At 43.6% G+C, this 13554-nt stretch overlaps 1 protein-coding gene across 4 annotated transcripts in view; it reads right to left on the bottom strand.

Annotated features, from left to right (window-relative positions):
- FYCO1 (FYVE and coiled-coil domain containing 1) overlaps window positions 1-13554 on the bottom strand; it is a 231330-nt gene that overhangs the window by 210800 nt on the left and 6976 nt on the right. For 2 of the 4 annotated variants that reach the window (XM_029589659.1, XM_029589663.1), the window contains exon 2: window positions 6607-6763. In XM_029589659.1, coding sequence (XP_029445519.1) covers window positions 6607-6664 — 58 coding nt within the window. In that variant the 5' untranslated portion in view covers window positions 6665-6763. Of the gene's footprint in view, window positions 1-6606; window positions 6764-12612; window positions 12634-13554 lie in introns of those variants that run through there. The other 2 variants (XM_029589660.1, XM_029589661.1) reach the window with 2 other exon arrangements.

The following is a 13554-nucleotide window of genomic DNA, read 5'->3' as shown; positions in this document are numbered from 1 at the left end:
TTTGACGCTTTATGACCTTTCTTAGCGCCTCTCCACAGAACAAAAAGATGATCCGAAACCCGAAAGGCATTAGTGACCTCGAGGTAATGCAAGAGGACTCTTCTGACATCCAAACGCCTCAATTCTCTAGTAGGAAAAGCTGGAAGTTCCATTGACTGATTTAAGTGGAAAGCTGAGACAACCTTTGGAAGAAAGGATGGAACCATCCTGAGCGAGATCCTGGAATCAGAAATCCATAAAAAAAAGCTCCCTGCAAGAGAGGGCTTGAATCACAGAAACCCTTTTAGTTGAGCAGATAGCCACCAAAAACACCATCTTGAGAATTAAATCCTTTAGGGTGGCTTTCTTGAGAGCTCAAAAGGAGGTTCACATAAGACCCTGAGCACCAAATTAAGACTCCATGACGGACATATGGAATGGACTGGAGGATTCAAATGCTTTGCCCCTCGAAGAAAACGAAACACATCAGGATGCGCCGCCAGAGCTGTACCCTCAATCTTGCCTCTCAAGCATCCCAAAGCTGCCACTTGCACCCGGAGGGAATTAAACAACAACCTTTGCTGAGGTCTTTCTGAAGGATGCCAGAATCTGTGCCACTGAGGACTTACGAGGAAAAATCCCTTGCTCACAACACAAAGATTCGAAAACCTTCCACACCCTGATGTAAGTTAGAGAAGTGGAGGTCTTCCACGCCCACAGTAGAGTGGCAATGACATCCTCCAGATAACCTTTTTTCCTCAACTGTTTCCTTTCATAAGCCAGGCTGCTAGACAAAAGCGATCAGCCTGGCCGAAAAATATAGGACCCTGACTCAGTAGGTTTGGAAGATGACTCAGGTGCAGGGGACCGTCCACAGCCAGATTAACTAGGTCCGCGAAACATGGTTGCCAAGGCCACTCCAGAGATACCAGGATTACCTTCCCTGGGTGAACGTCTATTCATCTCAGAATCTTGCTATCAGAGGCCATGGAGGAAACACGTAGAGCAGAACGTCGTGGGGCCAAGGGAGCACTAGGGCATCGACCCCTTCCGCAACATGCTCCCTTCTGCGACTGAAGAAATGCAGTGCCTTGGCATTCTTCTGAATCGCCATCAAATCCAAATGAGGAGTGCTCTACCAGCGGAAGATGAATGTCATTGCGACCAAGGACATCTCCAATTGTCCTGGGTCCAGCTGCTGGCGGCTTAGAAAATCTGCCTGTACATTGTTGGTCCCCGCTATGTGTGAGGCCGCCAATAGGGCTAGATGCCATTCTGCCCAGGCCATCAGCATCTCCACTTCTAAGGCTACCGGACGACTCTTGGTTCCTCCTTGACGGTTGATGTAGGCTACTGTCGTCGCATTGTCGGACAAAACTTACACCGTCCGATTGTGGGCGAGAGGAAGAAATGTCTGCAGCGCCCTGTGCACCGCTCTCATTTCTAGGGGATATATGGACCACAGTGCCTCCTCCTGGGACCACTGGCCCTGGGCCGACTGAGACTGGCACACTGCTCCCCAACCGGAGAGGCTGGTGTCCTTGGTCACTATCACCCACTGAGGCATCTCAGGGTCCACCCCTCGCCTCAAGTGGTCGAGGACTAGCCACCAACTAAGATTGGACTTGGCGGACTCTGTGAGCAGCAAGGGATCCTGAAATTCCTCCGACATTGGATCCCAGTGGGAGAGCAAGGCTCCCTGTAAAGGCCTCAGATGAGAAAATGCCCATGGGACTAATTCCAGAGTGGACGCCATGGAGCCAAGAACCTGCAATTAATCCCAAACCCTGGGTACAGGAGCTACCAAAAGATGTTGGACTTGTGACCTCAGCTTGGCTATCCATTCCTCCATGAGGAAGACTTTGCCCACTATTTTTATTTATTTATTTATTTGGAGCTTTTTATATACCGAGGTTTAGCGATAGCCTTCACCCCGGTTTACATTAGAACATAAAATATACATGGAACAATTTCATTGAACATGGTAGTAACAAGATACGTCTATAACAGATAAATGGCAAGCGGAGTAACAAAGAAGGGAATTTGTAACTAAGGACTCTATGGTCAACATGTTCAAATATATCTTAGGTATATAATATTAAATAGTGTTAACGGATAACATATCACAGTTATTAAAGATTTAGTTAGGGAAACAAGTGGATGGGAAGGGGAATGGGAAGGGGATTAGCTTGTTAAGGGGGAGGGAGTATGGTTGGAGGACGGGAGGGGAAGGGGGTGGGAGGGATGAAGGGAGGGTGTGGAAAAAGTCTGTTATGGGAGTTGACGAAGATAGATACTGAAGTTGATATTAGGTGGATTAGCCTAATATCAGCTTGGTACTATGGTACTATGGTACTGAACCATACTCCCAAGAAGTCCAGGACCTGAGAAGGAAGAATATGGCTTGTAGACTGATTGACGAACTAACCAAGGGAGCGCCAACAGTGTAAGACTGTGTGTACCTCCTGCTTGCAGGGTTCTTCTGATTTCGCTCAAATGAGCCAGTCGTCCAGGTATGTGTGAACTAGTACTCCCTCCTTTCTGAGGGCCACCGCCACCACTAACATCACCTTGGTGGCCTGGTCACTATCTGTGTGCTGGTGGCCTGGTCAGTAAGGGCTCGGTCCTCTGAGTGCCAGGGGCTGTGAGTTTGAATCCAGCTTAGGGAAAAAGGGTGGGAGGTGAAAAGTAGGTACTAGTCAAGCTTTGGTTGTGTGACCGTGGCTCCAGCTGTCAGAGGGCTGAGCTCTTTCCTGCAAGGGCTGTGGGTTTGATCCTGGGATGGGGGGAGGGAAACAAGAAGTTGGTACTAGTCAAGCTTTTATTGGATAAGTTCTGCTATTAAGTTCACTTAGAGAATAGCCACTGCCATTAGCAATGGTTACATGGAATAGACTTAGTTTTTGGGTACTTGCCAGGTTCTTGTGGCCTGGATTGGCCACTGTTGGAAACAGGATGCTGGGCTTGATGGACCCTTGGTCTGACCCAGTATGGCATTTTCTTATGTGCATGGAGCTGTAGCTACGTGAGTATTGAGTCTCCCTGCTCTAGGGATTAGGTACTCGCTCCTCAAGGACCTGGTCTCCCTGTCTCTGAGCTTCTCCTAATTCTATCTGGAACTCTGAATGCCTCTTATCGTGTACTCATAACTCTCAGTCTCTTTCCACTACAGCACAGCCTAGCAGAGGATTCGCTGTTCCAGCGCTCTGCAGGAGACCTGCCCAGCTGGGCTCAACATCTACTACTCACTACTGCCACCTCTGGTGGTTTCCAAAACTGTTTAATAAAAGATTCAAATCTGTGTTTGTGTGTCCAGAGTCTAGCCTGACTCCGTGGTCCCTCACGGGACTGCCCCCCGTGGGCGTGGTCAGCTGCCACAGTGTCTAAGGATCCACCCAAACATCAATAACCATAACATCCGGTTCCTCATCCTGTTCACTCCCAGTGAAGGGAGGGGAAGCCAAGGTCCTGGGTGCCCCAGGGGGTCCAAGTCCCCCCCCCCGAGTACGGACACCCATATCCCCTCAAGGCTAGGAGCCCCAGATCTTCTGAATCCTAACGGTCTCCTGCGTCTCCAGCCGTCTGGAGACCTAACAGGGCAGTGGTCCGTCAGGCAGTTTTCGCACTGTTGCTTCCCCTGCTGTGACTGGCTTGCCAGATATACTTTGTGCATCAACAGCAGAAAGTCAGCAGTAAAGGTAGGCTAGCCCCTCATATCCTCCACTGGGAGAACAAGGTCATCATCGGAGAAATCTCGAAACGAGACCTGAGGGCTCTCAGGGCTCAAGTCAGGAGGAGAAAGGTGAGGCGGGAAATCCCCTCTCCCTGCCGCTAGAGCTGACACGGCAGCAAAGGTATCCAAAATGGCTGCCGTTCCACGCTCAGTGGGAATGGGTCAGCCACATTCTCTTGCACAGCCAGCCACTTGCCTGCACCGTGGGACTTAGCCGCTGTTTTCCCCGCTGCGCCCGATGTTCCCTCCCCACCGGGGAGGCACCGAGAACACAGGCCTGCTTAGGAGAGCCGCGAAGCCGGCTCCCCACAGGCAGAGCACCTCGAAGCACGCGGCATGGCTGGCGAGGGGAGAAGCACATGCATGAGGCGCAGAGCAAGCCAAAAATAGAAACTGAGCCCGGGAACCAAAGACACGGCCGCGACTAACCCCACCGAGCGTGCAGTGGAAAAGGACTGCCATACGGCTGAGCAAAAAAGAAAGGCTTGCTTCGTGCTTTTATTTTTATTTGCAAACCAAAACTTTACCGGAGGAATGCAGTCTTCTCCAGATCTGGGGCGAAGAAGGGGGAGGGACCGGACCACCGGTAATCACCCCAAGGCACCTCACTGGAACAAGGGAGCAGGCAGGGTATCCAACCCTAGCTCCAAGTATACCTGCAACCAGGGGGGATGGTCCCACCAGAACCTGTCTACCCCCTGGGAGGATCACCACGACTTGTTGTCCTGCTCGATCTGCTCTTTTTGTTTTTAATCTTTTTTTTTTTTTTTTTTTTAACTTCAGTATCATTTCAGGACCGCAGGTTCTGCACCACCTCCATCTGCTGGAGACAGAGAAATACTGAAGAGACTCAGGTAGCACACCGGATTAAGAGGAGGTTCTCTTCAAGTTTTTCTCTGTCTCCATCTGCTGGAAGGGAGGCAACCCCCAGCAGTCTGGACTGATCCAGGTATGTACAGGGAACAATTATTAGCAGAGACACATGGGGATTGACACCTCCTACATTTGAGAATGAGCAAGAGGAAAAGGATCTTCCCATTAAGATTTGCCAGGTATTACCAAGTGATCCAGCTTGGCCACTGTCAGAGACAAGATCCTGGGCTCGATGGACCACAGGTCTAACCCAGCAGGGCAGTTCTTATTTGATCAGGCTATTTAGTTGCACATCAGTAAGTAACGTGGTAATACTATTTAGGGAATGCTTTTTCCAATTTCTGTGCATGTATCCATAAAAAAAATAGGTTGGCAGTGAAAATCTAGCAAACTGTCCATAAATCTTTTTTTTTCATGAGTTGGAAGTCCTGTCAATCATTAATAGTCACACTGCAGTTTTAATTTCAAAGCTCGTATCATGGCTCTTTCACATGACCTAACTATACCAAACAAAATACAGCTAGAGAGATTCTGGATTCTGAACATAGTTTCTCTGCTTCCTGGCTCTGCTGCTTCCCCTTCTAGCTGCTTTAAAGATAAAAACAGTACTAATGTGACTCAGCGTGCTGGGAAAGCTGCTCACTGACCCAGGGTGGATACTGAGACCAACCTGTACAGGAACTCAGCCACCTCCTAGGGCACATTCCTTCCATGAACTGTTTCAGCTCTCTGCATACTTCAGATCAAAGGCTTCCTAATCCGCGGTGAGGACGATTTTTTAGCTCAGTGGACATAAAATATCAAACCATTTGGAATAATCAGGTCGATGGGTACTAACATGAGTGAGACTTGATTCCTTCCCAGCTGGCAGCTGTGCCCGAGGGACCTGCGCCAGCACTGACCTATCTAATTTGCAGGGACAACATGCTATTTATCTTGTCACTAGACAGTACATAAGAACATGCCATACTGGGTCAGACCAAGGCTCCATCAAGCCCAGCATCCTGTTTCCAACAGAGGCCAAACCAGGCCACAAGAACCTGGCAATTACCCAAACACTAAGAAGATCCCATGCTATTGATGCAATGAATAGCAGTGGCTATTCCCTAAGTAAACTTGATTAATAGCCGTTAATGGACTTCTCCTCCAAGAACCTATCCAAACCTTTTTTGAACCCAGCTACACTAACTGCACTAACCACATCCTCTGGCAACAAATTCCAGAGCTTTATTGTGCATTGAGTGAAAAAGAATTTTCTCCGATTAGTCTTAAATGTGCTACTTGCTAACTTCATGGAGTACCCCCTAGTAGGTCTCTCTAAACCCCTTTAGGGGGTCAGGGGAGACAAGCCCCATCCATTTATCTTTCTTTTTGCATATCTGTGTATTCAGAAAGGACGTCTGCTATCTAATGAGTCCTTCCATTTATTTTTGCTCTTTAACCTATTCTTCAGAAACTTACCATCATTCCTCAGACTGACTGCACTAACCAGCTCTGGTCACAGCAAAGAGCAACCTATTCCAGTTGATCTCTCTATAAGATCCCGTGTTCTCACTGTAATATTCTGTTCAGTGTTGTTATTACAAATCAATATTTGGCACACCCTGCAAACAATTGTTCTATTTTTAAATCACTGTGGGGAAACTCGTTCTTTACCATGTAGATAGCATAGAAAAATACAGAACCAAAGGAATACCAGGTTGCCGATTTTGTGGAGATGAAATTACTCTAATAGACTTTACGGACATGGCATTTCTTTTTTACTTGCCATCAGTAAATGTACTGCTAGTTGGCAACCCTTTTGAGAGAATTGTGAATTCTTGTCAATTCAATTTAAGAGCCTACAAGAAAAAGGTTTAGTGATTTCTCCATGCCAGTGAGAAAGGCAGGCACTACATGGAACAGAAGCATTCAAAGTTACTATTTACATAGCACAGCCCAACGAAAAAAACAGAGAATTAAACCAAGTCAAACAAAAAGTCGAAGGCAGCCATTTCAAATGCCATCGTAGTGCACCGTACCTTGCAAATCTCTGATGATCCTTTGTAACTGGCTCTCTCCAGCACTCCTAGCCATCATGAAAATCAGAGGCTTCTGGGCTTCAACTTCTCACTCAGCAAGACCAAAAGGACCCAAATGAAGTTACTTATCACTCCATTCTGTCTTTTATCAAAGCTTCTGAAAAAATATAAGCAGAATTCTTTGACCATGACACACAAGCAGATTAATACTGGTTCTTTAGTTTCTTTAAATTCTGCCTGTTCCACTTTCTTGAAATCTTTTTTTCTAGATGTGCTATAATTACTCAGTAGCTAGAACAAATACTATTGCCTGTTTTCAGTCCTCATGGCCTCGGATTACTTTGTCATACATGCCAACGTTTTGAAATCATGCCGTGTGATGGCTACATCAAGTGACTCCCCCTTTTTTTAAGCAAATACATTTTAAAATCCCATGTTACACCTACTTATTTCTATGGTTCGATATTTGACCTATTTTTGCTCTTCCTCTCTCCCCTTAACCTTCCCCACCGCCAACCTCCCCTCCCAAGAAAGTGGTAGCCCCATTTGGTTAACCCTTTCTAGTCCACGATGGCACTGCATGCTCCTGAATGACCCTTAGTGTTAGCTCATCAGTGGAGTAGTGTTTCTGCCAATCTGTGCTAATCCATTTTAGGATACCTCAACAGTGAAGGTAACCAGCGTGACCTTCTACACCATTAATCTTCTCTCATACTATGTGCGTGCCAACATCATTAACAGATTTTTTTTTCCATCAGAAGAGCAGCTGTCTCAGTAGACACTGCCATGTTTGTTGGGGTGTGATGATCAGTGCTGTGGGGCAGACATATGTTATTTGAAATCTATTACTGAATTTTCTGGCTGGTGTAAGCAAGTCACAGCTGAAACTACAGAATTCCCAGACACTGTAGCTCACAGAACATTTCCATTTTAGGAACAGCAGAAATTGCTCTTTAGTTGAGATTGAGTTTCTTGACGTTTGCATCACCACAGTAGCCTGTTTATGTCGGCATGTTAAATAGAAATCCAGCTTACAAAAACACAATATGCATTTTTTCCAGAACAAAAGAAATACATTTTCTCGGGGTGTAGTACATTTCATCAGCAATTTCAAACTTTTCTAGAAGTTGAAGCTAGTTAACAGAATTTCATAAAAGTGATGGTGACAGATTGGTCAGGGGTTCTCCTGTGATCCAAGGAAGGGAGTCCCCACCACCACCATCAATGGCTAGCAATGATGGCTTGAAGGAAGATCTAGGGATGTAAATATTGTTTTAAAAGCTAACTGTCTAATGAAATGTAAACAGTTAACCCTTAATACAAGTTTGTTTACTTATAAACAGGATCCTCCATAGACGGAAGCATTAATCAGCCATATCACATGAGTGATGTCATCCAATGTCACTGACACCCAGCTCTCAGAGCTCAGTAAAAGTCTTTCTCAGCATGTGCGGGAGTTCCTGCATGCAGTTGCTGCCTCGTGAACCCCTCAGTCTCTTCCACAGCTTAAGCTATAGCAAGTTAGTCCATTCTCCAGAGAGGTGGGTGGGTATTAAATATCTCTGATTCATCCTGCTGGCTATGGAGAACCCTGTTTACAATTAAACAAACTTGCTTTTCTATTGACAAGCAGGCATGAATCAGCTGTAATGCATGAGGAGTCCCAAGCTGAGGGAAGCAATTACTTCACAAAAACCCCGGCCCTAGCCAGCGGAGAGTAGAGTCCTGGATGAAAAGTTACTGTCTCTACAGCACATTTATTTATCTATTTATTTTACAGGTTCTTATTTACCGCCCATATCGGGGTTCCATGCTGGGCGGTTTACAGTATCAAAATAAAACCAAGCAATATACCAAAAAAGCAATAGTATAGCAACACAACATAAGACAATAAAATATAGCAACAGGCAATAAGATATAGCAACAGACAGAATGCAATAAGCAAAAACATGATGTCCAGGCAGTAGTGGGATGTAAAAATATGGGCCAGTGACCAAGTAGCAGCTTTGCAGATGTCTTCAATAAAAGTGACCCTCAAATGGCTCTCACTTGATAAGCCAGTCAGAGTATTAGACTGCGCTTACGGTCTGCCAACTGCACATCTCAATCTTTATGGGTGGAAATCTGAATCTTTATGGGTAGAAATCCCTTGTGTGTTGGGGAAGACTATAGTGATAGGGGTATACTACCATCCACCTGGTCAAGATGGTGAGACGGACAGTGAAATGGTAAGAGAAATTAGGGAAGCTAACCAAATTGGTAGTGCAGTAATAATGGGAGACTTCAATTACCCCAATATTGACTGGGTAAATGTATCATCGGGACACGCTAGAGAGATAACGTTTCTGGATGGAATAAATTATAGCTTTATGGAGCAATTGGTTCAGGAACCGACGAGAGAGGGAGCAATTTTAGATCTGATTCTCAGTGGAGCACAGGACTTGGTGAGAGAGGTAACGGTGGTGGGGCCGCTTGGCAATAGTGAACATAATATGATCAAATTTGATTTAATGACTGGAAGAGGAACAGTGTGCAAATCCAAGGCTCTCATGCTAAACTTTCAAAAGGGAAACTTTGATAAAATGAGAAAAATTGTTAGAAAAAAACTGAAAGGAGCAGCTACAAAAGTAAAAAATGTTCAAGAGGCGTGGTCATTGTTAAAAAACACCATTCTAGAAGCACAGTCTAGATATATTCCACACATTAAGAAAGGTGGAAAGAAGGCAAAACGATTACCAGCATGGTTAAAAGGGGAGGTGAAAGAAGCTATTTTAGCCAAAAGATCTTCATTCAAAAATTGGAAGAACGAACCAACAGAAGAAAATAGGATAAAGCATAAACGTTGGCAAGTTAAATGTAAGACATTGATAAGACAGACTAAGAGAGAATTTGAAAAGAAGTTGGCTGTAGAGGCAAAAAAATCACAGTAAAAGCTTTTTTAAATATATCCGAAGCAGAAAGCCTGTGAGGGAGTCAGTTGGACTGTTAGATGATCGAGGGGTTAAAGGGGTACTTAGAGAAGATAAGGCCATCACGGAAAGATTAAATGATTTCTTTGCTTCGGTGTTTACTGAAGAGGATGTTGGGGAGGTACCCATAATGGAGAAGGTTTTCATGGGTAATGATTCAGAATGACTGAATCAAATCACGGTGAACCTAGAAGATGTGGTAGGCCTGATTGACAAACTGAAGAGTAGTAAATCACCCGGACCAGATGGTATACACCCCAGAGTTCTGAAGGAACTAAAAAATGAAATTTCAGACCTATTAGTAAAAATTTGTAACCTATCATTAAAATCATTCATTGTACCTGAAGACTGGAGGATAGCAAATGTAACCCCAATATTTAAAAAGGGTTCCAGGGGCGATCCGGGAAACTACAGACCGGTTAGCCTGACTTCAGTGCCAGGGAAAATAGTGAAAAGTGTTCTAAACATCAAAATCACAGAACATATAGAAAGACATGGTTTAATGGAACAAAGTCAGCATGGCTTTACCTAAGGCAAGTCTTGCCTCACAAATCTGCTTCACTTTTTTGAAGGAGTTAATAAACATGTGGATAAAGGTGAACCGGTAGATGTAGTATACTTGGATTTTCTGAAGGCGTTTGACAAAGTTCCTCATGAGAGGCTTCTAGGAAAAGTAAAAAGTCATGGGATAGGTGGTGATGTCCTTTCGTGGACTGCAAACTGGCTAAAAGACAGGAAACAGAGAGTAGGATTAAATGGACAATTTTCTCAGTGGAAGGAAGAGGACAGTAGAGTGCCTCAGGGATCTGTATTGGGATCCTTACTTTTCAATATATTTATAAAAGATCTGGAAAGAAATACGATGAGTGAGATAATCAAATTTGCAGATGACACAAAATTGTTCAGAGTAGTTAAATCACAAGCAGATTGTGATAAATTGCAGGAAGACCTTGTGAGACTGGAAAATTGGGCATCCAAATGGCAGATGAAATTTAATGTGGATAAGTGCAAGGTGATGCAAATAGGGAAAAATAACCCATGCTATAATTACACAATGTTGGGTTCCATATTAGATGCTAGAACCCAAGATAGGGATCTAGGCGTCATAGTGGATAACACATTCAAATCGTCGGTTCAGTGTGCTGCGGCAGTCAAAAAAGCAAACAGAATGTTGGGAATTATTAGAAAGTGAATGGTGAATAAAACGGAAAATGTCATAATGCCTCTGTATCGCTCCATGGTGAGACCGCACCTTGAATACTGTGTACAATTCTGGTCGCCGCATCTCAAAAAAGATATAATTGCAATGGAGAAGGTACAGAGAAGGGCTACCAAAATGATAAGTGGAATGGAACAGCTCCCCTATGAGGAAAGACTAAAGAGGTTAGGACTTTTCAGCTTGGAGAAGAGACGGCTGAGGGGGGATATGATAGAGGTGTTTAAAATTATGAAAGGTCTAGAACGGGTAGATGTGAATCGGTTATTTACTCTTTCGGATAATAGAAAGACTAGGGGGCACTCCATGAAGTTAGCATGGGGCACATTTAAAACTAATCGGAGAAAGTTCTTTTTTACTCAACGCACAATTAAACTCTGGAATTTGTTGCCAGAGGATGTGGTTAGTGCAGTTAGTATAGCTGTGTTTAAAAAAGGATTGGATAAGTTCTTGGAGGAGAAGTCCATTACCTGCTATTAAGTTCACTTAGAGAATAGCCACTGCCATTAGCAATGGTAACATGGAATAGACTTAGCTTTTGGGTACTTGCCAGGTTCTTATGGCCTGGATTGGCCACTGTTGGAAACAGGATGCTGGGTTTGATAGACCCTTGGTCTGACCCAGTATGGCATGTTCTTATGTCTCTTATGTTCTTAATTGATGATAATGAGGGTAACTCTCAAACAGCTCGCACATGGTACATGCAGACTTTTACTGAGTGCCTTCAAAGCAAACTTTCATGTGTGTCTGTTTTGAAAATACTTGGGGTAATCTGCTGCGTACTAGCACAAGTTCACCCATGTAAAGTTGTGCCTTCTCTTTGAAGGATATAATTTATACACATACACTGACGTGCATACTTTTTAAAATCAAAATGTATGCGTGCAAATGCTGTAGGATAAACTCCTGTGACCCTAAACAAGGATGTGCAACATTGAAATGAGGCCTGTTGCTATGCACACAGACGGAACCAATAGTGCAGACCTAAGCAACACAAACATGGACTCTTTAGCCATGTGATGATCTTGACAACTTCAAATGAGACTGATTCCCACAGAAGAGAGGAAGCTGCTATTTTTCTTCCATATCAAACATTTATCTGCACCTCACAGTGTGGGAAGAAAGCCTTGGTCAAGAACTGTGCACATGTTCTTGGCAAAAACTTTGTATCGAGCCATGAGACCAGCTACGAATGGTTATTGTTCTGCAAATGTCTACTAAAGTCCTTTTTAAGAATATTCATATGCATCTGGACCCAGATGACATCATTTGCATACCACCAATTCTGTGTGTACAGAACACGGTAATATCCAATCAAGATCAATGTGCATCCTATGGAATTGAATATGCAATGAGTTTGGACCAGATAAAAGGACATTGAATTACACAGACTGTGGCTTTTCCCCATGGATTACCCCACAGCTCTGCTAAGAGAGCTTTGCTTCCAGAACTTTGACTGCTGCAGAGAACCTGCAAACTAGAACTGAGTTCCATACTCAGAACAGTCTGCTCCACACCGTGGGACATAAGAACATAAGAACATGCCATACTGGGTCAGAACAAGGGTCCATCAAGCCCAGCATCCTATTTCCAACAGTGGCCAATCCAGGCCATAAGAACCTGGCAAGTACCCAAAAACTAAGTCTATTCCATGTTACCGTTGCTAGTAATAGCAGTGGCTATTTTGTCAACTATCCCTCAAAAAGACTTTGCAAACTAGTAAATCTTTACCTTGTTTCAGGCACTATATCTCACGGAAATGTCTGTGAGACCTTTGGGCTCTAACTTTCATACACTATACGGAGATTCACTGGATTTTACCTGTGGTGTTGAGACAGATTCCTGACTTCTGCAGGATTGACCTGGATCAGATAAGGGTAAGAACAATGGCTTAATTACCTTTCAGCTGGGGTTATCTAGTTTGACATTGCATAATTACTATGTGCAAGTTGGCTTAGAGATAACAAATAATTCTGTTTATTTTTCATTAAAGTGCTTCACGCTGTGAAACTATAACAAACTAAAACCACAAAAGACAAAGAAAAAAATGTTTGTACCGTATTAAACCTTGTATACCTTATGCTGCTACAATAAACGAATTGACTACCTCACCAAAGTGTCTGTAACTGCTCCCTAAATCTAATGAATTCATATTGATCTATAGAATACTGGTATACAAAATAACATAAATAAATAAATAGATAGATAAATAAAATAATGTTTTTAGATTAAATGCTTACAGTGCCATCTCTACCCCAACTTCTCCCCCTATCATCTCTTGGTACACCTCAGTTACATTTGCATGTGAGTACATGTGTGTACTTCTACATGCACTCAACTCCAAACTATTTTAGTACAGCTATATACCCACATAAAACCAGGTTTTATGCAAGTAAATGGCTTTAAAAGTTACCCTCATAGTAAGTACATTGTTGTCTTATTACTGAAAATGTAAATTTTGTGAATTTTTTATTATTTTTGTTTGGGGGGCGGGCTTGCAGAAGTTATAAACCTTTTGTTTTGGCAATGGTCATTACCTCACTGAGTTCCCAATGGAGTCAGATGGCTAGGAGTTAACGCCCCATATTATACAGGTACTCAATCTCGGTCAAAAGGCCAAGAAGGGACCATCTTCTGATCATAATTCAAAGTCTGAATGTGATTTCTTACTGTTGTATTGAAGCAGACTGATATAGAAAATCTTGTACTAAGATAATAATTAGGTAAATTGAGCATCTGAAACTTGTAAGCAAAAATACTTTT

The sequence above is a fragment of the Rhinatrema bivittatum genome, chromosome 2 (genome assembly GCF_901001135.1).
Source record: "Rhinatrema bivittatum chromosome 2, aRhiBiv1.1, whole genome shotgun sequence".
Taxonomy (NCBI): domain Eukaryota; kingdom Metazoa; phylum Chordata; class Amphibia; order Gymnophiona; family Rhinatrematidae; genus Rhinatrema; species Rhinatrema bivittatum.
This window is presented reverse-complemented; position numbering and strand designations above follow the sequence as displayed.